At 39.4% G+C, this 25,804-nt stretch overlaps 4 protein-coding genes across 5 annotated transcripts; 2 read left to right on the plus strand and 2 right to left on the minus strand.

Moving 5' to 3' along the window:
* Window positions 1–532: 532 nt before the first annotated feature.
* On the minus strand, window positions 533–3,934 carry LOC144630537 (citrate synthase-lysine N-methyltransferase CSKMT, mitochondrial-like). Its single transcript, XM_078488897.1, has 2 exons — window positions 3,772–3,934; window positions 533–1,612 (listed from the first exon to the last, which is right to left on the minus strand). The coding sequence occupies exons 1-2, from the start codon at window positions 3,851–3,853 to the stop codon at window positions 879–881; spliced, it is 816 nt and encodes a 271-aa protein (XP_078345023.1). The 5' UTR covers window positions 3,854–3,934; the 3' UTR covers window positions 533–878.
* Window positions 3,935–4,177: 243 nt separating this feature from the next.
* LOC144629822 (protein-L-isoaspartate(D-aspartate) O-methyltransferase-like) lies at window positions 4,178–10,636 on the plus strand. Of its 2 annotated transcripts, none has more exons than XM_078488038.1 (8): window positions 4,178–4,306; window positions 4,373–4,477; window positions 5,492–5,523; window positions 6,341–6,445; window positions 6,895–7,015; window positions 7,467–7,552; window positions 7,730–7,901; window positions 10,305–10,636. In XM_078488038.1, coding segments are annotated over exons 1-8 (717 nt in total). In that variant the 5' UTR covers window positions 4,178–4,212; the 3' UTR covers window positions 10,307–10,636. The 2 variants fall into 2 exon arrangements, with proteins under 2 accessions (XP_078344164.1, XP_078344163.1); XM_078488037.1 differs by having other exon boundaries at window positions 7,730–7,898.
* A 5,290-nt stretch (window positions 10,637–15,926) lies between these two features.
* On the plus strand, window positions 15,927–17,030 carry LOC144629618 (beta-2 adrenergic receptor-like). The gene has a single exon (XM_078487854.1). It carries the CDS (start codon window positions 15,927–15,929, stop codon window positions 17,028–17,030), a length of 1,104 nt encoding a protein of 367 aa, XP_078343980.1.
* Window positions 17,031–18,322: 1,292 nt separating this feature from the next.
* On the minus strand, window positions 18,323–25,047 carry LOC144630658 (uncharacterized). Its single transcript, XM_078489023.1, has 2 exons — window positions 24,883–25,047; window positions 18,323–22,399 (listed from the first exon to the last, which is right to left on the minus strand). Exon 2 carries the CDS (start codon window positions 22,378–22,380, stop codon window positions 18,832–18,834), a length of 3,549 nt encoding a protein of 1,182 aa, XP_078345149.1. The 5' UTR covers window positions 22,381–22,399; window positions 24,883–25,047; the 3' UTR covers window positions 18,323–18,831.
* Between the last annotated feature and the right edge of the window lie 757 nt (window positions 25,048–25,804).

Here is a 25,804-nt window from a genome sequence, read left to right on the forward strand (position 1 = left end):
GGGACCAGTTGCAGTGACATGTGGTGGGGCCATCGCAACATGTACACACACAAGAACATGAGTAGTTGCGTTTCAGCACACACAAGGGGACGTGTCGCCTCAACATGGCCCGCTACATTTTCTTGTGTGTACATGTTGTGATGCCCCTGCGACTTGTCCCTTCGTGTGTAATAAAACTACGCATCGTCTATTAAATCAATTGTTATTTAGCAAGCTTAACCGGGAAGATAAAAATCTCACATAAGCAAGGAGGAAAAACTTGGTCGTAAGAAAGAAATGAGCGATTGATTCGCACCCTTGTTTTTTCTCGTGTTTCGACCATAGCAACCTCGTTCCCAGACATACAGGAACAGACACACTGGGAACGAGGTTGCAACTAGCGATATACGAAAACTAGCCTGCGCGACATTTTCTATTTCCTTTGCCTCCCGCATGAAACAAAGGAAATGGATGTCTTCACTAAAACAAAACGAGAGCTAAAATTCCAAATGCAAATATAACGTACTAAACTCACCTTTTAATATGACTGTAATCAGTGCATCCCACTTGCAGTAAGGCCTTGGCTACGAATACATTTTAATGACGTCAGCGGGACAAACCGACCACACCAGGTGACTCCAAACGATTTGACCGCGGCTAAAAATGGGACCTAAAAACAAGGCAAACTTGCATCTTTTTGTCCAATGTTTATTTTCTTATCTGGTGCATTTTGACATAGTCGGAATATAGAACCAAAAATCTACAAGAACAGTGAAATCTTCTGTCGCTACACGAAAATGAAGTTTTCAGTTGTGATTTCATCTTATAAACGTCTTTTTGTACAAGTTGGTTTCTTCACCGTAACTCAGCAAAATTAACTCTTGACTCCACCATTCTCATTAAGCGGTTTCTTTGTGAACAACATACAGAAAATGTTGGAACCCTGCGCATGTGTCAAGTTCACGCCAGGAAAATCGTACCTTGCAGCTCTTAGAGGTTGTGAGTCCTGTTTGAAGTAATTTACTTTTCACATTTCCCAATGCGTTCAGACGCAATTCAGGAGGTTCATCTGAAAATTGTACTAGTTTTCCATCTGGTTTTAAGACGCGTAGGCATTCTGCTACGACGTCCCGAAAGGCACTTTCTCCGTTGGGTCCCTTTAGAACTGCATCACAAGTGCCCTTGTCGATAGCCAATGAAAACGTCCCTTCTTTGAACGGCAAATCCTTAGCATCGGCTTGGTGACAAGCCAATCCCGTCCAGTCCCGCGGGTCAAGATTAGTCTGCAGTCTTCTCTCCGCATCGAAGGAATTGTTTGCAAGGAACCCCCGCTTACGAATGATTTTCCCCAGTGCTTTTATCGCTTCCGGTGAAAAGTCGATGCAGTCGATGCGACATTTCCGGTTTAGGTGCTCAAAGAGTTCCAAGCTGAAATCTGAGGTCCCACAACCAATCTCTAAGATCCTTGTAAGGTCCTTGTCACTAACAGGGGGTAGGTAAGGCTCGAAATGTCCTCTGACGTCTTCAAATTGAACAAACCAATCGAAGGTTTTATCACCTTGACGACTGGCATAAAAGTTGTTCCAGAACGATTGATCGGACATGTCTCCAAAACGGCGTAGTACAAACAGACCTGCAAACAAAGCGGCATGCAATATAACCTGTGATGATAAATTAAAACCTGTATAATCTGAAGTAAATAAACGTGTGTTGTTGTTGTTGTCTGCTTGACAATGATCTATGATGCTGTAAGGAGAATTCAGGTGTCAATCACTCTTGGAAATATTTTTAGATACATAATGGAAAAAAGAATAAAAATTGTAAGTGTATGCATGCAATTTGAAGGATTGCATGAATATGAAGAATTTTTCAGTATCATTCATAAAACGTTCAAGGAATTGTGCATGCTACAATTGGTTATTAAGAGTTCAACAGAGCTTAGTAATGCAGGTTACCTTGCCAACATCACACACTGCATTACTAAGTAATAAATTATCCATGCAACCTATGTCACAAGGTTCAAGCAAGTGCAATATGTTAAACATTCTTATAAAGGAAATAGCAAGCTACTTATTAGCTTCATCTAGCTAGTTGTGCATTGTCCAGCTACTAAGCTCTTGGGAATTTTTAAGAACACTCAAGAAGTGCAAAAAGCAATCAACCAGGCTAAATGTTTCTGTGTGCTCTTCTAGATAGTATTTTCAGAAATGCCAGCATGTTCATATTGGTCAAGTAATATAAGCATACAGGAGTTTTAAAGACCATGACGAGAGGAGGAGTGCATCAAGAGGAGTGCATCAAGGGAAGCACTTCTCAAGTGCTTTTAAAACTCAACAATGCATGAGGAGCAAGTCTACTTTCTACTTTATAAAACTATCAAGAAATCATGCATGCTCAAACTCGTGACATAGGCCATGTGCCTTATAACTCAAATAAACAGGGGGGAGGGCAGTTGCTAGATTCATTTTTTTTAAGAACATGAAATTCTAAAATTACATGAAATATCTCTCTGAAAATTTCACCTCTCATCTAAAAATTAAAAGTTGCTCTCTGGTTAGTGCACTGGACTCTGGATGTTAAGCCTTTACCAGGGTAATTGTGTTGTGTAATCTCGTTCCCACATCTCGCGGGTTAGACGAAGCTGGAAGGCGAGGATCTCGCCTTCGGCTTGGCCCGCAAGATCTGGGAACGAGATTATGTGTTGTGTTCTTGGGCAACTGGTGACACTATTTGAACAATAGTGTTTCGTGGTTTGGCTGATAGTTGCCACATGGAAATTTGATGTTCTTAAAACAAATATGAGCCCGAGAAGCAAGACTTCAAGGGCTAATATGCTAGTTTTAAGAATATCAAATTTCCAAGGGGCAACTATCAGATCAATAGTTCAGAGACGAAAACACTCTATCATTTTAATTTATTGTTCACCACTAAATTTTCTTCCGTACACCCATTAAAAAGTGAACATTTTGAATTATTTTTTACTTTTAAGTACAAAAGACTTAAATCAAAGCCGAAATCACAAACGAAACAAAACCCAGGCAAGAAACCCACTAAATGCAGTGAATTTAGTAGGGTTTCTCTGTCTGTAGACCCACTTGTTTTATGGACGAGTACTATACATCCAGGCATTTTTTTCAGAAGGGCACTCTGGGCTGATAGTGCCCTCTGCAGGTGAACACTATCACGTCACGTGATCAGTTTAAACCAATCAGAATCAAAGAAAATTTAGTGGTGAACTAACAACTTGCATAGTGCCTCTTTACACCCAGGAGTATGACTGGGTTCCTGCGAACTCACGCTGGAAGGTGGGGGGGGGGAGACGCGGGTTCGAATCCTGCTCGGGGCATGTAATTTTTTCTTTCATTTCAGAGACGTGTGTCGAAAGCCTTCTGTAATTTATTTACATCTTTCTTCCTACCTAAAAAGAGGTCACAATCCCGAAAAACAGAGAACAACTTTTAATTTGAAATTAAATGTTTGCATAATTTGATACGCATGACAAAGCAGGCCATTTTTTACGATTGTCTGCAGGGATGTAGCTACTAAGAGCCCGGGCCGCTACCAGGCTAATTTCACTGGTTGAAAGAGACCTTATTACCAGCTGAAATTTCACAAGAAAACATAGAATTTAGCTAAATTTGAAGGTATTAAAACCAGAAAAGCCGGGTGGGGTTTTCAATGAGCCTGTTTTTTGTAGCTACATCCGTGTGTCTGTCACAAAACAGTCACGCCGCTATGTCACGTCACGACTACAACACATTACACGTATCTTGTATACTTATCTTACTGTACCTTTCTTCGAGGCCAGAAAATTGAAGGTTTTCTTGATCGATGTCAGAAGGAAACTTCGTCTAATTGCGAAGAGACTCATCATTCAAGTAGAAGTGATTCCAGAGATTTCTTTTGAGCTCTTTTCTGCTCTTTTTCAACGCGCGCAGGTTATCATCTCGTGTCGTCAATTACAAAACAGCTTGAAATGAAGTCCAGTGGCTTTTTAGCAAAAAAATATATTTTCCCGGCAATATTTGTAGGAATGTAGCGAATATGACGCAAGTTGTCCAAGAATTTGACGAATTCACCCCATTCATTCATTCGCCGCAGAATCCACGTCCACGTCGGCCATTTTGAATAGTCTGATACTAGTCGTCTGAATACGTATGCAAGCATAGCCAGCAGTCAAAACAAATTTGCGTGTGCGCCGCGCATTGTAAACTGTCATGGCGGAGATGGCGGATGGGAGTTACAGCTAGCAGATTTGCACTTGTCCGAAATATGGCGTGGAGATCTCACGGGGATAGCAACAGTGATCTTATAGACCAGCTTAAAAGTATGCAGCGTTGTGATTTGTTTTGCGCAATGTCATTTTTAACCTCTCTTCTTGTCTTGTTTTCAGTTCATGAAGTGTTGAAGAGCAAACGCGTCGAAGAGGCTCTTCGTCGTGTTGACAGAAAGCATTACTGCCGGAGTCGCGCATTTGAAGATTCTCCGCAACCAATAGGTTTGTGTGATGCATATAACATTGTTGAATTTTATAAATAAGCTAATACAGTTCCATGTTTTACCAAACGATCTGACACAAATACCAGCTGACTTCGTACAAGGTCAGGCTCTTTTTCCGCGCAGAGAAAAATAAACACTCTCTAGCTAGCTACTAATTGCATACTGATACAGCTGACCCGAGGCAGGGAGAGATTTTTTAGCGATATACAATTTGCCATTTCAATATTTTGAGGGGTCATAAGTTTTCGCCGACGTCTTTTCTTCTTATTTAATTTATGTTGTTATTTTTTTTTGGGGGGGGGGGGAGGTGGAGGAGAGGTGGTAAGTCATCCGGATGCCATTCTAGACAAGCACTGTCTTGATTTCACCTGCTATACACACTTTTGAAACACACAATGATCTTCAGCTTATGCTACACCCTGGTATTTTGGAGTCTTACAAATGTGCGAGGCAGCAAGGCATGCGAGGCTAAGCAGTGAGGCAAGGCAGCATTCATGCAAGGCAGAAATCCCTACTCCAAATAAAAAGGCTAACCACAAGCTATCTAAGCTAACCGTAGGCTAACCAGAGTGCTATTATGGCTAACCGGAGTGCTATTAAGGCTACCAGAATGGATCGCACACCTGGATGCCCTGCACTTTGTCACAGAGTGAAACATAGATGAGGGGCCTGAAGGGGTTCAGTGTAAAATGGGAACTGGGATTTGGGCAAATTTGTACTGGGAAAATGGGATTTAGGTCAGTGGGACTGGGAATCACACACAAAATACAATGGAACTGGGACTGGGATTTGGAAAATTTTGGGAAAACAATAGGCTGAGAAATGGGATTTAGGCAGGTGTACATTAGAACCTGTCTGTCCTTTGGTGGGCTAACTTTTTATCGGGTGCAATGTTGGGTGTTTTCATTGGGTGTAAGCATGCCCCCTGCCCCCATTGTGTGTATGTCAATATGTGTACAATGTAATTGCACTGCTTACAATACTAAATTGTGTCACTTTTTTACTTTTCAAGGTTTTCAAGCAACAATCAGTGCACCACATATGGTAAGGAGAATAAAGAGTAATCAACTTGTGCTGTGCAAGTGCATACAATTTCCATGTATTTACATAACAGTGTGCCTTCAGATGAACCTTTTCTTGCCTGAAACAGGATGTAGAGCAGATTGAAAGTACGCCTTCTCTTGCTCAACAACAGGGAGATCAAGGCAAAATTAACAATGTTGTCCTTGAAGTCATCCTACATACATTGCACCTGTTTGTATACAGTGTAGGCCTTTCATTTTTCAACAAAAAAGCAGGACCTACATGTACAATATGTACATGTAAACCATGAAGCGACTGGGAGTATTTCTACTCCCCCTGGATTGGATGCTAGTCCATAACAGGGTATCCCCCCAGCATTTAATTTGCCATTACCCATTTATACACCTGGGCCCGGTTGTTCAAAGCACGATTAAGCTAATCCAGGATTAGCGTGAAATTTGATTTCAATTTTATATAATTTCGTTGAGGTTTTCTGTTAATATTTTCTGTCCCACAGTTTTGACATGTACCAATCTCAAACTTAACAAAATAAATTAGCTTTGGGAAACCCTTTAAAACAAGAGAAATTAAAATCTTGTTCATCTTTTAATCCTGGGTTAGCGTTAATCGTCTTTCGAACAACCCGGCCCAGGGTGATAAGATGCACTGAGAGTAAAGTGTCTTGCCAAAAAAAAATATAGTGACCCAGCCAGGGCTCGAACCCAGACCACTAACCATTAGGCCAGCGCACTTTCCACCTTGCCGCCTCCCTTCATGTTCATGTACAGGCAGTTATTTTCCTTGAGCCTTTTTGCAGTGATTTGTTGTTCCGTTTCAGCATGTATATGCCTTGCAGCAGCTTGAGGAACATCTCAAGGAAGGTGCCTGTGCTTTAGATGTTGGCTCTGGAAGTGGATATCTCACAGCTGCTATGGCTTACATGGTAAAATGTAATTATTTTTAATTATAATTAAAGTAATAATCACGACAACAAGCCCAAAAGTGAGACCACTGTTTACAAATTCACATTCTCATTACGACTCCATCGCGCTTTAAATGTGTCTTTCTGAAATGGGCAATACCGCTGGAAATTGTAGTCTGAAGGCTCCATTTATTCCTTTAGGTAAAAGTTTCGGTAGCTGTGCAGTCGTTTTCCAATCAGAAGTTAAGGACACCTTCCAGTTGACTTCTGATTGGGTTAAATCTCCATGAAAGAATGTTAATACCGTAGATGTACATTAAATAAAGTCACACTTTTGAACTCTTTGCTGTAATACTCCTTTGTGTTCTGAGGATCAGAAATTAATTTGGTTTTTGTTCACAAACTACAGTTCTGTTACTGATAGGCCATCAGAAGGTTATCTTTAAAACCTAATTTTCTTTCAACTGCAGGTTGGCGAAACTGGAAAGGTTTATGGCATTGATCACATTGATCAACTTGTGAAAGACTCTCTGGCTAATATCAGAAAAGGAAATCCTGAACTCCTTGAAAAGGACAGAGTAAAAATAGTCAGTAAGTACCATTGTGTTAAAAATATTATTATTTGGCACTTTATGCCCAGTTATTATGTAACTGATTATCAACCAAGCACAAGGGCCACAATAGAAAAAATATCATTCCTAAGTACATGGCAAGGCTGCCATTGCATTTTTAAGCAGCCTTTAGCATTTTGCTCCATGCGTAAGTGTAACATACATGTAACACCAATCAACATCCCCACCCATAAAATCAAGTGAACTTAGCCACAGCAGGCATTACGGGTTACAGCCCTTAATGACAGCCCTGCATGCGCGTGTATGGATAAAGAACAGAAATGTCCACACATGAAACCAAATGGATATTCTCCAAGTATGGTCTGACCAAGCTGATAAGAGATTTTAGATAGCACCTTAATGATAAAAAATATGAGCAGGAGCTTGGCAAACCCAGCTTAATTTTACTTTGTGTTGTCCATGTTTCATAGCTGGTGATGGACGGAAAGGATATGAACCTGGAAAACCATATGACGCAATCCATGTAGGAGCAGCTGCTGCAGATTTGCCACCAGCTGTGAGTAGAAAGTGAAATAACCAGATTTGTTACATCTGTCAGATATATGCATGCTGTAATGCCATATTCTACAACTTAAAGCCTGCTTGTCATGCACTTCATTTAAAGCATTTTTCTTCCTCAATTAAATTATGGAGCGATTACAATTATTCCTTGATTAGTATGTTTTTGTTTTAGCTTCTAGAGCAGCTGAAGCCAGGTGGTCGTCTTATTTGTCCTGTTGGTGCAGAGGGCAGGAATCAGGTCCTTGAGCAACATGACAAGCTAGAGGATGGTCAGATTGTGAAAAAGAATCTTATGGGAGTGATCTACGTTCCACTCTGTGACAAGAAACATCAGTGGCCAGGTTGTAAGTTACCTTGCCTTTGGTATAAAATTAGTTCTTTATACCAGGCATAACTAATCGATGACATCAATGACATCAATGAGTAATCAATGAGTAATCAATAGGTAATCGATAGGTAATCAGTTGATTAGTCATTGATTATTGCCGATGATCAATGAGTTATTGATGACTAATCGATAGGCCACAAAATTTTTGGTCATCGATTAGTCATCGATTGCATTGATTACTCATCGATATCATCTCGTGGTTGAAAACCGGAACTTGTAAAAGTATTAAATACTCAAGCTTGTACAACGCCATAACGTCTAGTAATATCATGTTTACACGTGAAAAAAGCAGCACAGAAAGTAAAAGTGCTTGCAGCTGTTCCGGTGCGTAATGTAACTGCTTATGACGGATGTCTCCCTAAGCCGAAGCAGTTTTACTTTGCTGACAAACATCCACCGAACAAAAGCTATAACCATGTAGTCGTTTCTTGTCTGAGTACTTGTTAGTTTCATTTTCAGACTGGTTGGTTTTGCTGTACAGTTGTTTTGTTATTAAATAAAGAGTTGGGTTAAGTGTACCCTTATTTGACCTTTTGTGATGGCGTAATTTCGTCAACAAGAATGCTAGTAATAAAGCAAAATATGACTATAAAAAAAAACACAAACGAAAAAATGGTACAAGAAAGCAAGGATTGTGTCTTTTGTGTGCAGTATAATAGTCGATAAGTAATCGATGGGTCATCGATGATATAATCAATAACATCAATAGGTAATCAATTACATCAATGAATAATCGATGTCATTGATGAGTAATCGATAGGCCACAAAATGTTTGGGCTTCGATTACTCATCGATTACTCATTGATCATCGCCAATAATCAATGACTAATCAACTGATTACTCATCGATTACTCATTGATTACCAATTGATGTCATTGATCATCGATTAGTTATGCCTGGTTTATAGTGTTTAGCCCCTGAGTGCCCGATTGGCACATTTTACCAGGGCTGCAAATAATTTTTTTCACTTGAAAGGACATATGTCCTACCGTACTAAGACACCATCTTGGTCGGACAAAACAAATATTTTGGTTGGACATCACCAAAAACAAAAGGTAGAATTTTATTCATTGTTGCCATAAAATGATTTATGATCAAAAAATTTTGTCCGGACATCATGACTAGACTCGGGTCTTTCGTCGGACATGAGCAAATTTTGGTCAGCCAATATCCGATGACCGACTGTTATTTGCAGCCCTGTTTTACCATACCATATGTGCTGCCCCCAATTTTAATTGGGGGCACATGTAGCACTTAAAAGAGCTACCTGGTTCACTGTACATGTGACACCAAAAACATTAAAAAGCACCACACCCCTAAACAACAATCTTTTGAAAACACTTGAACTCTAGGCTGTACATATTGAAAGTGGCTTAACCGCTGTAGGCCTTGATGCAGCCACTTGACTCTGATTGAGAAAAACACAGTGACAGTTTTTGTTGCATGCATCTTTTATCGGAGTATCATGTACACTGTATTTCTTATTCAAAAATGCTTCATAATGAGTGTCGGCCGTAAATAACTTCTGCATCAAAAAAGAAAAGCAAATTTATTAAGCAATATGGACATTTTTGAGTAAATCCAGTAATTGTTCAATGTTTAGCCAATTTGCTTGACTTTTTGTCATCCAAATTGTCTCAAATGAAATTGTTTTCTAAGGCATAGATTTGTACTACTTCCTTGACCACCCTTAAGTAGGTTTTGAAACATGACTGTGATAAACAACATTCATTGTTACATGTATATAGCTGGAGTTTTTCCCCGACAGAGTGCACTCTCATTGGCTACTTCGAGGTCACATGACATCTAACAAAAAAAATCACCCACTAGAAGTCTCCGAGTGAGCAAAAATGCAAAATCTATGAAGTCAGAGGGTTACAGTGCACTGTTGCCTGCAAATGTTGACTGGCGAGCGCCGTTCTTCTACATGTAAATTCTTCATTGAGCTATAAATTATAGCAAATCACTTAATGACTGGTCGCTCAGGAAACCAGTAAATTTTGCTTCCCTTGAATCTCAATGTTTTCCTCAGCTCCGCATTGGGAAACATTGAGATTCTCGGGAAATAAAATTTACTGTTCCGTTAGGGACCAGTCATTAGTATGTTAGATGTAGCTGGCTTTGATGCACACAGTGGTGTATATCAACAGATTTCCGCTAGGTGTAATAAGGGGTATTGAACAGAAACCTTTTCCCTGGATGTGGTTTGTTAGAAGTTCAAAGGAACGAAATTGTAAGAATGGAATCGCATACTAGTTTATTAACGATTTAGTGTTTGGTGAACTGAAGGTTTTTTTTTTTACTTTTAAGACTGTAAATGAAACTAATTTTTTTTTTCTGTTTTTTTTTTTTTCTCTAGAATTCTGAAGGAAAAGAAAAAATTGCCAAGTGGAGGCAAATTTTATCTCGATGCGTGGTTCATGATTGGGTCCTGCTTTTCACCCTTCGCCACAACTTAGAAGAATTTCGTCAGCCTTCGAAAAACCAAATATTGCAATGACGTCAAAGGCAAAGTTATGAAGAAGCATTTCCCTGATGACAAAAAACTGTTTTTAACTTAAATAGAAACTTTGTTTCTGTATTAACAATTTATTATAGTTACTGTAGACAAGAAGCAGTCCGTGACTGTTAATTAAAAGCTAAAAGACAATTGACTGAGAGTAAATTAAAGCTTCATTTGTCTTAATTCAATGTAAATCTTGGGTTAATAAGCACTTATTGACTGAGAGTGAGGGACGAACGGGAAAATACACGATATGGTCCGAGCGCACTGAGATCCGTGAGTCAAATATATTAACATACATTCAGTTGTATGCGACTTTTCATTCATAAAAATTACACACGCGCGCGCAATTTTTTGGCGCGTGCCAGGAGCATTTTCAAAACGGCACACGACTACAAATAACGGACTGTTTATTTCTTCGTGCCACCCTGAAGAAGGCAGTATTGCCGAAACGTCGGCGCAGTTTTATACCGCCATTTAGAGTCATTTTGGAACATTAACAATTATTTTTAACATATGTACCCGAGCCAACGGGCTTTTATTTCTTAGTCATCCAATAAGTACATTAATGATGCACTTATTTACCGAGAGGGTTGGACAGGATAATACTTGCCAAACGTATTCTGAGTATGATCGATAATTTCCAATCTTTCCAAAGATTGCTTGATGATATAATTGAGATATTTATCGAAGATCATGTTGCACAAAAGCTCGGCCCTTCCTTCAACCGGCCAGACACGTCCTTGCTGGGTAAACTTTACTGAATTACAAAATCTTTCCTTTGGACAGACTCCTCTCCGTGGCAAAAGAAAGAGGACTAGGTCTAAAATGGCACCGTAAAGGGGACAATCTCGTTCACAGAGCCCACGCTTTCCTTTACCAGCGGTCGGAAAAGGAGTTACGCGGGCTCTGGGAACGAGATTGTCAAAAGGGCTACTACTTTGTGCGCATGTGCGTAGGGTGTAGCAATCATTTGTCTTCATCTCGAAGTCCCAGCGTTTCACGCGTCAAAACGAGGAACATTTTATTTATCTTTTTTTTTTGATATTTTAATTACACAAAAACAAATTAAATAATCTAAGAGGCCGAAAACCAAATAAATATTCATAGCAGTCCTAAATTTGCTATATGAAACAGTTGAGAAATCTGCCATGTTTACGAACGGTGAACTAGCATTTCGCTTGTCACAGATGATGATGATGATGATGATGATGATGATGATGATGATGATGATGCGTAAAAAATACAAATTAATGAATAAAAAATTACTGAATAAATAAAATAAATTTTGTATAAAAAAGGCTATCATTAGACTACGAGCAGTCCCTATTTTTTCGCAGAGTCCGTCGAGCTTGAAGCGAATTTTTTTTTCGAAGAGTTCGTCGAGCTTATTAATAGCGTGGGGGGAGGAGGCGGGGCAAGGCGAGAAGCGAAAAAAATAGGGACTACCCGCTAAGCCACAGTGTTTGAATTATGCGTTGCTCTCACAACGCAAAAATATGATTGGCTAACGCTTGGAAAGTTGACAGCAAGATGTCAATACGTTGTTAACACTTGCATGTCATATTGCGAAGCGATGGGAGCGGGAGCTTTTGAGCTCTCGAAATCGCTTCTTGAATCGTACTTTGTCGCTATAAAATTGCATCTCCGAAGAACATTTTTAATTCAGTGTATGAGCAGCAAGCCGCCAAAGTACGGAGCGAAAATAAGAGAGGAGAATTCAACCAAAAGTAGCTTTATTCCACAGAAATTCAAGGCTCGTAAACAAGACAACGGCTGTTTTGCGCGAGCTTCGTATAAATTACAAGCCGGGAATAAACAAATTTAAACAAACAGAAGCGCTTTAAACACTTACATCAAGCTGCCTTTACATTAAGTAGACCATAGAGGTGAATCAGTGTTAAAAAATAAACATTGCTGGAACTGTATAAATCGCCAGAGATAAAACTTTGCAGACGATTCATCAAAAAAGCTTTGAGTTTGATGCGTACGTGACAAACCCAACCAAGTGCAGCGGTGTCAATTGACAGTACGTCAAAATGCGGAAATATTATTGGACACGGCAAATTAGATTTGAAATCGAAGCCAAAAATCACTCGGCCGTGAAAGGTCAAACGCTGTGGCTTTGCGGGTAGTCCCTATTTTTTTTTCGCTTCTCGCCTTGCCCCGCCTCCTCCCTCCGCGCGTAATTTTTTCGCTATAAGCTCGACGAACTCTTCGAAAAAAAATTTCGCTTCAAGCTCGACGGACTTTGCGAAAAAATAGGGACTGCTCGTAGTCTAGGCTATCATGCACTAATTGAAAAACCACAAAAAACTTCATTAGAAGTTAAAATAAAAATCGTCCAACGCTTTTCTAAAAAAACAACACTTAAATTAATGTTTCTGAAACTCAAAGGCTGTGAATTAAGAATCGTGGCACCTTCCCCCCCCCCTACCACCACCTCCACCCCCTCCCCCCCCAAAAAAAAAATACGGCGCGCGAAACCAAGCTTGAGCAATTTTGCTGTTTTCCCGTTGTTTGGTTTTTGCAGCGTTTTGATTTAATCGTTCATAGTATTTTTTAAACGGAAAACACATTTCCATGAAATTAGTCAAATACAAAAGAGCACGCCCTCTTTTGTAAAAAGCTGTTCATTGATAAAAATCGAAGATCACGGCTTCGCGGACTAAATCTCGGGGAACTGATTTCGAGGCTTCTGTTCTCAATGCAGTAAATCATAGTATATCAAAAGGTGCATGTCGATGCAGGTCGAAAGAGCTGAAATGTCAGTGTTTCGTGGTAAAGAAATGAGAGAAAATATCACATTCTTTAGTTGAGCTTAGTTGCAACTAGTGTTTTTTAGCTAAGATATCATTTTAATTTGTTTAAAAAACGAGGCAAGTAATCGTTGGGCATAGCTTAACTTTTGTTTCAAAACAACTGCTATTGAATTTTCCTGAGAATCAAAACATAAAACTGCAGCTGCCAAGTCAGGAAACATCCGGCAAAATCACAACTGCAGTTTAATTAATCGGTGAATTAAATTGCTAAACGATAACTAAAGGTGATTCTACGAGGAAAATTAAGTGGTCCATTTAAGGTAGCGACAGTGGTGAGGGGTTTGGTCTGAAAATCGTGGTCCAAATGCCTTTCTGTCAGGGACTTAAGGGCGGGGGACTGAACGAAAATTTCGCAAATGATATTCGTTACATGACATTTTCCCCTAACACTCCGTTCGCTAATTAGCTCGCTGATTATATATTCTATTGTAAGGTGATCATAAATTCCAGTTTACGTAGATTGAACATAAAGATACACCACAGGTAGGCCAAGCTCAACTCGATATGTATGGTTTCAGTATTGTTGTTACGCAACACTCGAAATCAGTATAAGGATTTGTAAACTAGCCATCGATCAAACCAGAAAACTTACCTGGAATAAATGATAGACAACTGAAGCGAGATAAGCTACTTTTAATTTCAAACAAGTTAATATTTTACGGTTTTATAATACAACCGTTATCCTATACAAACCCTTGTGTTTCGACTTTTGTGTAATAACAATACATCAAGCTGGGTGACCTGTGGATACACTTTTCCTGCTACCTTTGACAACTTTACGAAGAGATACAATAGCTGACTCATGGAAATAGAAATTCCGGTCTATTAAAGTATAAATGAGAAAACAACAAAACAAAGAAAAGAGAGATTCAACGCAGCTACTTTTTGGGTACAAACAAAAAAACGTGAAAGATCGAGAAGCGTTTGTCAATTTTGCAGCAAAGATAAATCGTACACCCAACACGAGGCGCTGTTGACTTGTGGACTTTGCATTTCTTCCTTCAATTGTATAAAAACTAGTCATGGTATATTGCAATTCCTATGTTTTGATTGGTTTACATGCTGTGGTATATGAGATCATATACCATGGACCACAAATATATATGGTAGTTGTAAGCGACAGCAGCAAGAACAGCCAGAAGGCTCAAATATTGCAATTCGTTGGGTGTTTTTAATAAAACAGTTATTCCACTCATAGTTGTTGGATATGAGATAATACGCTACGCCCCTTGTTGGCTATCTACCATCTCATATCCAACGCGCGCTCATGGAATAATTTTTTTACACTGACGGTGATCAAAAATTCCGGTTTACGTAGATTGAAAGTGTGGAAGATACACTCTACCCAGGATGATAAAGGGGGGAGGTTTCAATCACGAATTAGGAGCCTATTTTTTCTTAAAATTACGAATCACGTTTTTAGACCATTAATTTCACGAATCGCGTATTTAGTATATGTATTAACTTCTGAAGAAAATAAGCTATTGAACTTTCTTGTGAATCAAAACATGGAACGGCAGCTGCTAGGTCAGGAAACATCCGGCAAAATCACAACTGCAGTTTAATTAATCGGTGAATTAAATTCTCAAACGACAAGGAGATTCTACAAGGAAAATTATGTGGTTCTTTAGGTAGCACCAGTGGTGAGAGGCTTGGTCTGAAAATGATGGTCCAAATTTCTTTGTAATTGAGACTTAACTGAAGGAACGTTTCGCAAATGACATTGGTTATACTTAACATTTTACCCTAACGCTCTTCGCTAATTAGTTCGCTATTATCTGAATGTATATTCCATTACAATGAAGGTGATCATAAAATCCGGTTAACGTAGATTGAACTTATATAACATACACTCTACCAGGGTGGTAACGGGGGGAGTTTCCAATCACGAGCCTATCTTCCTTTCAATCAAGACTGATGAATTCACGTTTATTTTTTAGACCATTACTTGAATCACGTATTAAGTATATACATTACTGAAGAAAATGAGCTTTAACTGATAAGTTAATTTGCAAGGTGTTTACCTTTTAATAGCCTAGTAGGATCAGTCGTAGCAAGACTTGATCTCTCAGGCCTATTTAAAACGTTAAATCGAACAGAAAGAACGCGTCCTTCAAACAAAATCTGTCTTTCTTATCGTAGGTCAATTTGCTTCACTACCGTAAATGAATACCACAAGCTGCTTATGAACTTCTGATGAGTACGTAATTTATCTTTGGTTTTCATGAACTCACAAGATCACGCGTCATACTGCACTTGCCAAACAATTCCGCGGGTTTTCACGTGTACTATCACGCGCTAAGTTTTGCTCAAATCACACGTCTTGCATAACCCCTTTATCCCCGGGCCTTTATCACACTGTCCACCTGTTACTTGCCGCGCAATTCACTGCACTTGCCGGGCAATTTCACGGACCACGGGCAGATTTTGAGCTCTTTTCACGTGTACTGTCACGCGCTAAGTTTTGCTCAAATCACACGTCTTGCATAACCCCTTTACCACACTGTCCACCTGCTTAAAAATTCTGGCCAGTTAGACAATCACAGACTGATTTAAGTGAACATAAAAGCCAGGGAATTGGCAGTCAACGCAGCTACTTCTTGTGGAGAAACGAAGACTCTCTAGACGACTCTGGCAATCTTGCAGCAAACTTAAGATGAATCGCACAACAGCCAACACGACCTTGGTTACTTGTGGCCTTGCGTTTCTCCCTTCTATTGATCCCGCAAATATTTCGTCTGGTGTTTACACTGTGTACATCGTCAGAACAGCCGTTTACATTATAACCTGTCCTCTCATCATTCTGCTTAACACGCTAGTGATGGTGGCAGTGAAATCCAAACCGCAGCTTCGCACCAAATCTAACACAGCTCTTGCCTGTTTAGCCACCACTGATCTCATAGTTGGACTTGCAGTTCAGCCGCTGCAAATCGCCAGCTACATTTTAATGATCAAAGGTGAGACTCAAAACGAACAGTTTTGCACACTGACCGACGTTTCAATGGCTGTTAGCATAAGATGTGTGCTGGCATCTCTATTTCAGTTATTCCTTATGAGTACAGAGCGTTATATAGCCATAAAACATACATTTGCATACGAGAATCAGGTCACTAAAGCTCGCCTCATCATCGCTGCTTCTGTGGCGTGGGTTGTTGGGATTGCTCTTCCCATTGAGTACCTCAGGAAGACAGGGAAAACATTTTTGTCAATCTTAATAGTTTCTGTTATTCTGTTTATCTCGATCCCGGCCATGTTATACTTTAATGCTGTTATATACAAGGAAGTGCGTCGCAACGAGAAACAAATTGCTTCCAATCAAGTTTCCTTAGAAGCGAAAGAAAAGATGCTTAAAAACAGAAAAGCTTTTTATACGACAATTATCATACTATTCACAATTTTCCTATGTTTTATTCCTGGAAATATTTGTGTTATTATTCTTAATTCTCTTGCGGACAGAATCCCAGACGATGTAAGAGTGATCGTTATTTCTCTTGTTACTATATTTCCAGTACTGAACTCATTGTTTAATCCGTTGATTTACGTTGTCAGAATAAGATATTTTCGCGTAGCTTTCATTCAGTTGTTATCACGAAAAAGTATTACACAGGCAGAAGAACTTGAGCGGCGGATATTTGGATCAAGACGAATTGGAGTCATAGTTAATGCTGAACAAGAACAAATCAGGGCTGACCAAGAACAAGATGAACAACAAGCAAATGATACTTTGAACAATGGCCACGCCACAACAGTGGGAACATAGCCGGACTTTGAAAATGAAGACGCAAGTAGCTCTATGAGTTTTTGTCTACGTCTGACCTGGTTTCATTTCAAAGCGTGGGCCTTTCGTTATATAATTAATCCCAAGTAGTTGTCATTATGTAACGACTCAGGGAAAGTCTAAACTATATATACAATAAAATTGCAACTGTTTTAATATTTCTAATCTTGCTTTGTTTGATGTGTTTTGAGAGCACTTTCTTTGAGTCTTTACGCAGGATTCCACGCAGGACTCCAATCTAAGAATTGAATCGAGTAGAAAAAAATCCGACTTTATTAGATATGACATGCTACGAAAAATAATTTGGTGAAAAATACTTCCGAACTTTACACAAATTCAAGGGGTTGAAACTTGAAAATTTTTAGGAACTCAGATCGGACGAACGGTCGATTGTCGCTCCTTTTAGCGTTTAGTTTGAATAAAGAAATAAAAAACGCATCCGAGTCATTGTTGAGTTATATAACCACGCGGAATTTTTCAAGAACATGAGAGAAGTGCATAGAGAAGCACAGGTGCAGCCGGGCTTCTTGCTGAGTATTCTTAAAAATTCCCAAGTGCTTAGATAATGCACGAGCAGAAAGTTTCTCAATTCTTTTATAAAATGTTAAAAGAAATTACGCGTGCTCAAACTCGTGACGGGAAGGTAAGTCGCGTGCATTATAATTCGATAAAGCACTTGTGACGTAAGCCCCGCGCTTTATGGGGCTTTATAAAATGTCTGAGGAATTGAGCGCGCTATGATTGGTCAGTTTGACTTCATTATAGCTCCATAAAGCACCCGGCTTACATCACGCTCATGCTTTATCGAATTATAATGCACGCGGCTGACGTCACGAGTTTAAGCGCGTAATTTCTTTAATATTTTATAAATTCTTTAATATTTATGAACTGTTGAGTTATATTGGCACTCAAGGATTATTAAGAACACCCGAACACTGCGCTTCGTGCTTCTCTATGCACTTCTCTCGTGTTCTGAAAAATCCCAGCGTGCTCATATAACCCAACAATGCACTCGGGTGTGTTTTTTATTTCTTAAAGATGAAGTCGAGCTGACCAATTTTATTGGGCGTTTGCAAGTAGTCGTGGAAAATGGCACGAACATGTGGCACCCCTCCTGCAATTTGCAATGTTTTTTTTTTCACACAACCTGAGTCGTTTTCGCCTTTATTATAAGTTGCAAAGAAAATTGCCTCGTGTAGCAGAGTCTTACGAAGTATGTTTTTCTTTCAAATGGAAAACCTTTTCCTTTCTTATGTTTCATGTTTTTTTGGTATAACATGTACTCTGTTCCTAAAGTACAGACAATAATCGTATTCCCAGAGGGCCTGTGTCGAAAGAAGAAAGACTATTCGGCCCAGTGGCTTTAAAAATTTGAATGTTGTTTATTGAAAAAGATTGTACTTTGCAAACGAATGCCATTATCCTTTTTATTCCATGGACTCCAGGGAAGATAGCGCTTGAATTTAATTTGATACTTGAATCAAAGATGCCAACATAAAAATTCTGCTAACTACTTGTAAACATTTCTTTAGGAATTTCCCGAGAATAAGATGCGAGAATTTGATTTTCCATCTGTCAAAACAATTACACTAGTCCAATGAGCTTTAACCTGGTTGCTACATTAACATGCTCCTGACCGAGATTTTTTTTTACAAATGCTTAGTGTCTCCTCGTGGAGTCCTTTGGCTTGATTGTAAAAATGATTGCGTAAGAATTGCTCAATCATTTGGTTTGAATAGTGGACTGAAATAATAAAAAAAATACGCTTTCTTATGCTCCAGAATTAAAATAGAACACAACAACAAAGCTTCAATGGTCGAGAGATGTTCGTTGAGCCAGTTGCTACGGCAGCTTTATCCTCAACGTAAATCTTCCTCTTAATTGCCATTGCCTTCTGATAGAGTTCCTCGGCTTGATTGTGATTTCCAATGCTATCGTAAACGGCTCCTAAGTTGTTATAAATTGTTGCTACATCGTCATGCTCTTCACCAAAAATCTGTTTAGTAATCATCAAAGCCTTCCCGTAGAGCTCTTTGGCTTGATTGTATTCTCCAATGTTGCAATGCACTGCTCCCAAATCCTTATAGCTGGTCGCTACATGAATGTGCACTTCGCCGAAAATCCTTTTATAAATCATCAGTGCTTTCTCGAGAAGTTCTATGGCTTGATTGTATTCTCCAGTATTCGCGTACAGTTGTCCCAAGTTGCTATAACATATTGCTGCATTAGCATGCTCTTCACCGTAAATCTTTTTACAGATTGACAGCGCCTTCTCGAGGAGTTTTTTGGCTTGATCATATTCTCCAATGTCTTGGTACACTAATGCCAAATTGTTGTAACTTGTTGCTACATCGTCATGCTCTTCGCCGAAAATCTGTTTAAAAGTCATCAAAGCCTTCCCGTAGAGTTCTTTAGCTTGATTGTATTCACCAATGTTGCAATGCACTGCTCCCAAATCCTTATAGCTTGTCGCCACGTGAGTGTGCACTTCGCCAAAAATCGTTTGATAAATCATCAGCGCCTTCTCAAAGACTTCTTTAGCTTGATTGTATTCTCCAATATTCGCGTACAGTTGTCCCAAGTTGCTATAACATATTGCAACATGAGCATGCTCTTCTCCGAAAATCTTCCTACAAATTGTAAGCGCCTTTTCGAGGAGTTCCTTGGCTTGATCATATTCTCCAATGTCTTGGTACACTAATGCCAAATTGTTGTAACTTGTTGCCACATCTGCGTGCTCTTCGCCGAAAATCTTTGTACGAATCAACAGTGCCTTCTCGTGGAGTTCTTTGGCCTTATTGTATTCGCCAATGTTGGTGTACACTGCTCCCAAGTTGTTGTAAATTGTTGCTACATCAGCATGTTCTTCACCGAAAATCTTTTTGCGAATCATCAGTGCCCTCTCGTGGAGTTTTCTGGCTTTGTGGTAGTCTCCAATGTCTGCGTAGGCCAGTCCCAAGTTGCTGTAACTTGCTGCTATGTCGGCATTCTCATCACCGAAAATACTTTTGTTGATTTTCAGTGCCTTCTCGTATAGTTCTTTGGCTTCATTGTATTCTCCAATGTTCCTGTGCACCTCTCCCAAGTTGCTATAACTTGTTGCTACATGAGCATGCTCCTCACCGAAAATCTTTTTCCGAATCGCCAGTGCCTTTGCGTGGAATTCTTTAGCTTGATTGTATTCTCCAATGTCCGTGTACACCGCTCCCAAGTCATTATAGCTTGTTGCTACATCAGCATGATCCTCGCCGAAAATCTTTTTCTGTATCGCTAACGCCTTGTAAAAGAGTTCTTTAGCTTGTGGTAAATCAGAGATTTTGTTACATGCTATGGCAAATGAGCAGAGCCACTGAATCAGTTTGTGAACAGTTATGAAGGACATCATCTCCTCTTGGAAAATACCATCTGACGAAGTGATAGTTATTTCCGCCAGAAGAGCTTTGCAGTGAGACGTCAGTTTCCGTAAAAGAGCACAGGTTTTTCCTTTTCTTTCGATGTTTTCATGTTCTGATTGAAGGAATGATTCAAAAATCTTTATTGCTGTTGCCATGTTCTCGGTTCTCTCTGTTAAATCCAGAATACAAATCGCTTCTTGTTTCAGCACTTCGTGCACAATGTTATGTAAACGCAAAAATGTGACTTCTTCCTCTTCTTCAGCTGAGATGAGAATCAAAGAAGATTTCAAAATTCTTGCCTTTATTAGCTCCTCTGGCTGGCCTGTCGTTCGAGCTTTGACGTATTTTACAGCAGCTTCAAGTGGTAGTAATTCAGACGAGCAAAGAGAAAGAAAGAAGAACAGATGATGAAAAACTTCATCGGCTTCCACAGCTCTTTCTAAAGCCATTTTTACGGCAGTTGTCATTGTTTTGGAATAACCCAAATTCTGACTCGCGAGAAGGTGGTCACTCACTTCTCGATGGCCTTGTCTTAGTCCTTTCAGGTATTCTGTCCAACTAAAGCTTGGTGACCCGTTCTCTACAACAGTTTTGACGTAATAACCAGCTGCTGCTAAAGCCAGTGGCTGGTACTCAAGGGCTTTAGCAACATCTTCTGCTTTTGCTTGATCAGCAGTTTGCGACACTTGATGCAACAACTCTAGTGCGTCATTTAGCTGCATTCCTTTACTGAATGACTCATGGTAAGTGTGAGAAGAATTTGGAGGAATTGAAGTGCTATCTTGAGTGGTAATGAGCACTAGCCCGTGGCCCCATTCCGTACTGCCAGTTTGAGGCAGACACCCATGTACTAAGCTTAACGCATGCACGTTATCAGCAATTATCAACCACCTTGAAAACTTTTGAGTCTTAGGTAAAATCAAGCGCTTGAGGTGCTGAATTGTTTCGCTCGGCTTCTCTCTTTTCGAGGTTTCAAGTGCAGTCAAGGTGTACTCTGTGATTCCTAATTGTTTACCGAGAGTAAGGTAAGAGTCAGCAAGTGTTTCAATGCTTTCGGCATTCAGAGTGGCAACAAATGTCAGATCTTCACTCAATGATCTTGTGCTAAAGAACTCTTGTCCAATTTGACCAGCAAGTTGACTTTTACCACATCCAGGACTCCCTGACAGAAAAATCGTACTAACTGCCCCAATATTGCAATCGCAAAGCTCTTCCATCTTCTTTGTGATCCTTTGAATGTCTTTGGAACGCCTGATAATTTCATGTGGCGGTGAAAGTGCCAGAGAACAGAAAGACTCAAGTTTGGAGTTGACTTCCTCAGAGAGAGAGGAGTTTTCTTCTTTTGCAGAGCACAGGTCAGATTTTATTGTTTCCAGGTCAAATTTTGTTTGGTCCAGCTCGGTTTTGAGATCATCAACTTGTTTCTTCAAGCTTTCTACCTCTGCCGTTGGGAAGCTTCTTTGGTTTCTGACATTTTCAATGTCATTAATGGGAAGGCCCAAAGAATTAAAGGACTGTAACACTCTTGCCATGTAATTCTGAAAATCCGCATCTGAGAGCTTGGCCTCGCAAATGTGTGCAATGTCATTTCGGAATTGACGAAGATCATCGACTTCTTTCCTGATCACTGCACTAAGGGTTGTGCCAATGCTATCTGAGAATAGGATCGCGAAGAACAAACAACTACAGTCCCACTCTGCCGTGTTTCCATTCTGTATTGTCGTCAGATATCGACAATTTTTCGAGCGACTCTTTTTTCCCTCGTTGTTGTAGAAGTCAAGGCCGTTCTTAGGCGCTTCTTTCCATTTCCCATGAGAAGTTGCCGTGTAACGGAAATTCCATTCTTGTCTAAAGATCTTTCGCAGTCCTTCTGGAACCAAGTTAAATGCCACGTAACATATTCGGAAGTAACTTAATTGTTCCGGTGAATACTCCATCGATCTTGAGTGACCCTAGCTGTAAGAAAAAGTCACATTAAACTTGCTCATTTATGAAGCATGTTTTCTTGCTTAATTACAAGGTCAGTGTATACTGTAGTGTATATCGTGTCTATTCGTCACTATATATGTAATAGAATCTCAGAAACTATTTAGGAGTCCTAACGACGTTTAACCCTTTTAATTTTAGCCGAGTTGTAGCGTTACACGAGCCGGCCGCGAGCCCGAGTCAACCTCGAGTCACAAGTCAGCCTCAAGTCAAGCCAAAAATGTTTTCTTTTTGTAAAAAAAATTATATCAATATTTATCATAGCAAAAAAATAGGAATAAATATTGTCTTATAAACAGTTTACAGCAGGCTAACCTTGATTCTTCTTGATCCAGCGCTGTTGTTTATTTCGTCGTGTCCAAATATTTTATCACCGACTCACTCGACTGCATAAACATATTTCTACGGCTTTATACGGCTGTGTTTATTTAAATCTCCCGTTCTTGCTGCCATCAAAAACCTCTTTAAATGCTAGGAATCGTTTAAAAACTGTCGACTTCACTGACTCGTTCAGGCATCGCCGATCGATCGCCCCGCGAAATCCAGAACGTTTAAGGCCATCCCAATAAAATGTTTCGTTTCCCATCGCCCGACCGACCCATTTTTTTTTTTTTCGAAAAGTAAAAAAACAATCCAGATTCACTAGTCAAAGAAGCAAGTACTTCAATTTACAAGCACGCGATCTTGTTTTATTAACAACAATTGGTATGATGTGTCTTTGTCATCGATACTACGTTATTTGAAGACTGTTAAGGAATAATGAAAGAAAAGACCACCTTTTTCGAGTTGACTTTGTAATCAGGCTTTCTAACTTAGCAGCCCGGCCTTTTCTGGAAGCCAGAACCGTTCAAGTGTTCATTCTTTTTTTTTTTTGCCCGACCGACCACCATCACAAGAGACGGGGCGATGGGAAACGAAACATTTTATTGGGATGGCCTAATGGAAAATATTCTTCCCAAAAAGGAAAGATCACGAAAATAGAAGGATGCAACAGACAAGCACTTGTTAAAAGTTTTCTATTTTACGATGATTTATCCATTGCTTCCGATTTTTTGCACGGAATTCAGCCTATATTAGTTATATTTTCACAGTTATAAACGCTGAAAAGTACAAATTTTATGAACACGTAAAACACGTAAATTTTAAATTTGGTGATAGAAAGTTGTTCATTTCGTCCTGTCCAAAATAGATCTTATCAACTACATATTTTGACAAACAGGCCATCTTAATTCAAATCCGCCGTTCTTGCTTTATTCAGAAACCTCTTGATGTTTTGTTTTCGATGTTGAAATTCCTCAAATGAAAAAGGCTCATTTTTGTTTTCGAAAACTTGAGCATCGAACAAGTTGCTTGTTCGCCGACAATCGATCACGCCGACTACGTAGTCGAACGTTTGGAAAATATTCTTGTGTATGAAAAGGGAAGTCATGCCTTTGTTATCCTTCAGTGGAATTATTTTTTCTTACACTATATAGTGCTATACATTTTCCTACTAAAAACAAAAAAAAATTGGCTTGACTCGAGCTTGACTGGTGACTCGAGATTGACTCGGGCTCGTAGTTGGCTCGTGTAACGCTACAACTCTTTTAAGCCTAGAAAGCGAGGAGGGAGACAAGTGTCCCCATATAACATCCGATGTGTCTCGAAACGTATTCACACCATAGTAATCCAACTTTAAATGCATGTATAAAACATCCAAAACTATTCATTTTAGTGCAAATTATCATCTCGGAGTTCAACAATTTTTAAAAACTGTCAAAAAATTTCTTAAGTTGACATACATGAAACTCTTTATAAATACGTCGTAAAATCTCACAAAGTCATTTACAAAAAAAAAAACACCAAATTTCAGTAAGACCGCCTTTGAAAACAGGATTGCCATAAAAAAAAAACGTCAAGTGAAATTGAAAACTTTGTCAGCGATGGGCAACAGGAACTTACTTTCTAATAGATATCATGAACGTCTTATTTACCTTTCATGTTTTTAATCTGGCGCTACGTTCAACTTAGCTGATTTCTCCGCAAAGTCACCAGAGCATGAAAGATGCAACGTCAACAAAACTTTTCGGGACTTTTCCCTCTCAACAACTTCATTACAAAATCAATTTTTTCAGATGTTTCGAGAAAGTAGGAGACCCGATCCAGAGAAATATATTTGGTACGTGCTGAACGAAAGCAATTCGAACAGATTTGGTCTTCAAAGCAGAATTGGGATTTCGCAACTTGACAACAGCTTGAAGAACCTTGCGAGCAATTTAATGTTTGTTTACTTTCGACTATTTAGCACTAATTGTTAGATGTTGTTTACGGGATAGATAACATCACTTGGACAATTAACTCTACAGGCTTTAACTTTAATAATCGACCATCAGGCGCGAGTCATAGAAAAGTCTCAATTTTCTTTCGTCAAACCGAAATATCAAGTGCATAAGTCATGTATGTTTTAAACTTACCAGTTGTGTGACTTCTGAAGTCTCTGAAAGTTACAACAGTTCCCGAGAGTTGATTTCTTCATTCTGTATTCGGTTTTCTCTTAACAAAGCAGTTGGCTCCGACACACAGGTACGAAAAATTAATCAAGTGAGCTTTACTTGCATCTTTGGCAAACCGATTGTTATTTGTATGAGTTTCGTTTCGTTGTAAACCGGAAATTCTTATGCAATCACGCGGACCACACGCGTTTTTTTTCCGGCGGCTTGACGTAAATAAAACTAAATTTCCGGGCAAAAACACAACATTTAACGACTCAAACGAGACATAAGTAGAAGTGTTAGGCGCGCGTTTCTGGTTATACCGTACAGTTGATGCATACCGTTTCTACTAGGGTAATCCCAAATCATGCAAATTATGCATACTGGCTGTACGATATTGCCTTTCGTGACCATGTCTCCGGAGGTATTGGATGTGGGTTCTAAAATCTCAGTTATCAGTTAAAATGTCGCAGCTATCAGAAAATTTTGTAGGTCTCAGATCTATCAGGTTATAAGAAGCGCGGTATCTCCCATCTGATAGCCAGAATTGAAACGGTCTTTTGACCAATTCACAGCTATCAATTTAACCTAACCAATTAACTACTACCTCTGATGAAGGTAAACAGATGTCACCGAAAATTTAGACAATAAAAAACGAATCGGCTTAAAAAACTTTTTTTTAAATTTAACCTAACCCAGATCCTTTTGACTGATTGAAGGATTAAATAAAACATCATTTCAATAATATTGCTAAACAAATAGTTTTAAAATCAGGGTTTTTTCCCTTACGAGCACTAGCTTCCGCTTCTTTCACATGCTCACCCACACACATCCCGTTTGAAGACGCGTTTCCGGTCATATTCCGCTTGTTTTCAGGCGCGAGATGTCCTCTGTAGTCAGTAAA

The sequence above is a fragment of the Oculina patagonica genome, chromosome 11 (assembly GCF_052425735.1).
Source record: "Oculina patagonica isolate OP01 chromosome 11, crgOcupat, whole genome shotgun sequence".
NCBI lineage: Eukaryota > Metazoa > Cnidaria > Anthozoa > Scleractinia > Oculinidae > Oculina > Oculina patagonica.

Excerpts from the sequence above, each read along its gene's own strand:
- LOC144629822 (XM_078488037.1), top strand. The coding sequence starts at position 4,213 with ATGGGAGTTACAGCTAGCAGATTTGCACTTGTCCGAAATATGGCGTGG. Across the intron at positions 4,478-5,491 it reads AGATTCTCCGCAACCAATAG|GTTTTCAAGCAACAATCAGT; the intron begins GTTTGTGTGATG and ends TTACTTTTCAAG. Across the intron at positions 6,446-6,894 it reads CAGCTGCTATGGCTTACATG|GTTGGCGAAACTGGAAAGGT; the intron begins GTAAAATGTAAT and ends TTTCAACTGCAG.
- LOC144629618 (XM_078487854.1), top strand. The coding sequence starts at position 15,927 with ATGAATCGCACAACAGCCAACACGACCTTGGTTACTTGTGGCCTTGCG.
- LOC144630537 (XM_078488897.1), bottom strand. The coding sequence starts at position 3,853 with ATGATGAGTCTCTTCGCAATTAGACGAAGTTTCCTTCTGACATCGATC. Across the intron at positions 1,613-3,771 it reads TTTTCTGGCCTCGAAGAAAG|GTCTGTTTGTACTACGCCGT; the intron begins GTACAGTAAGAT and ends CTTTGTTTGCAG.
- LOC144630658 (XM_078489023.1), bottom strand. The coding sequence starts at position 22,380 with ATGGAGTATTCACCGGAACAATTAAGTTACTTCCGAATATGTTACGTG.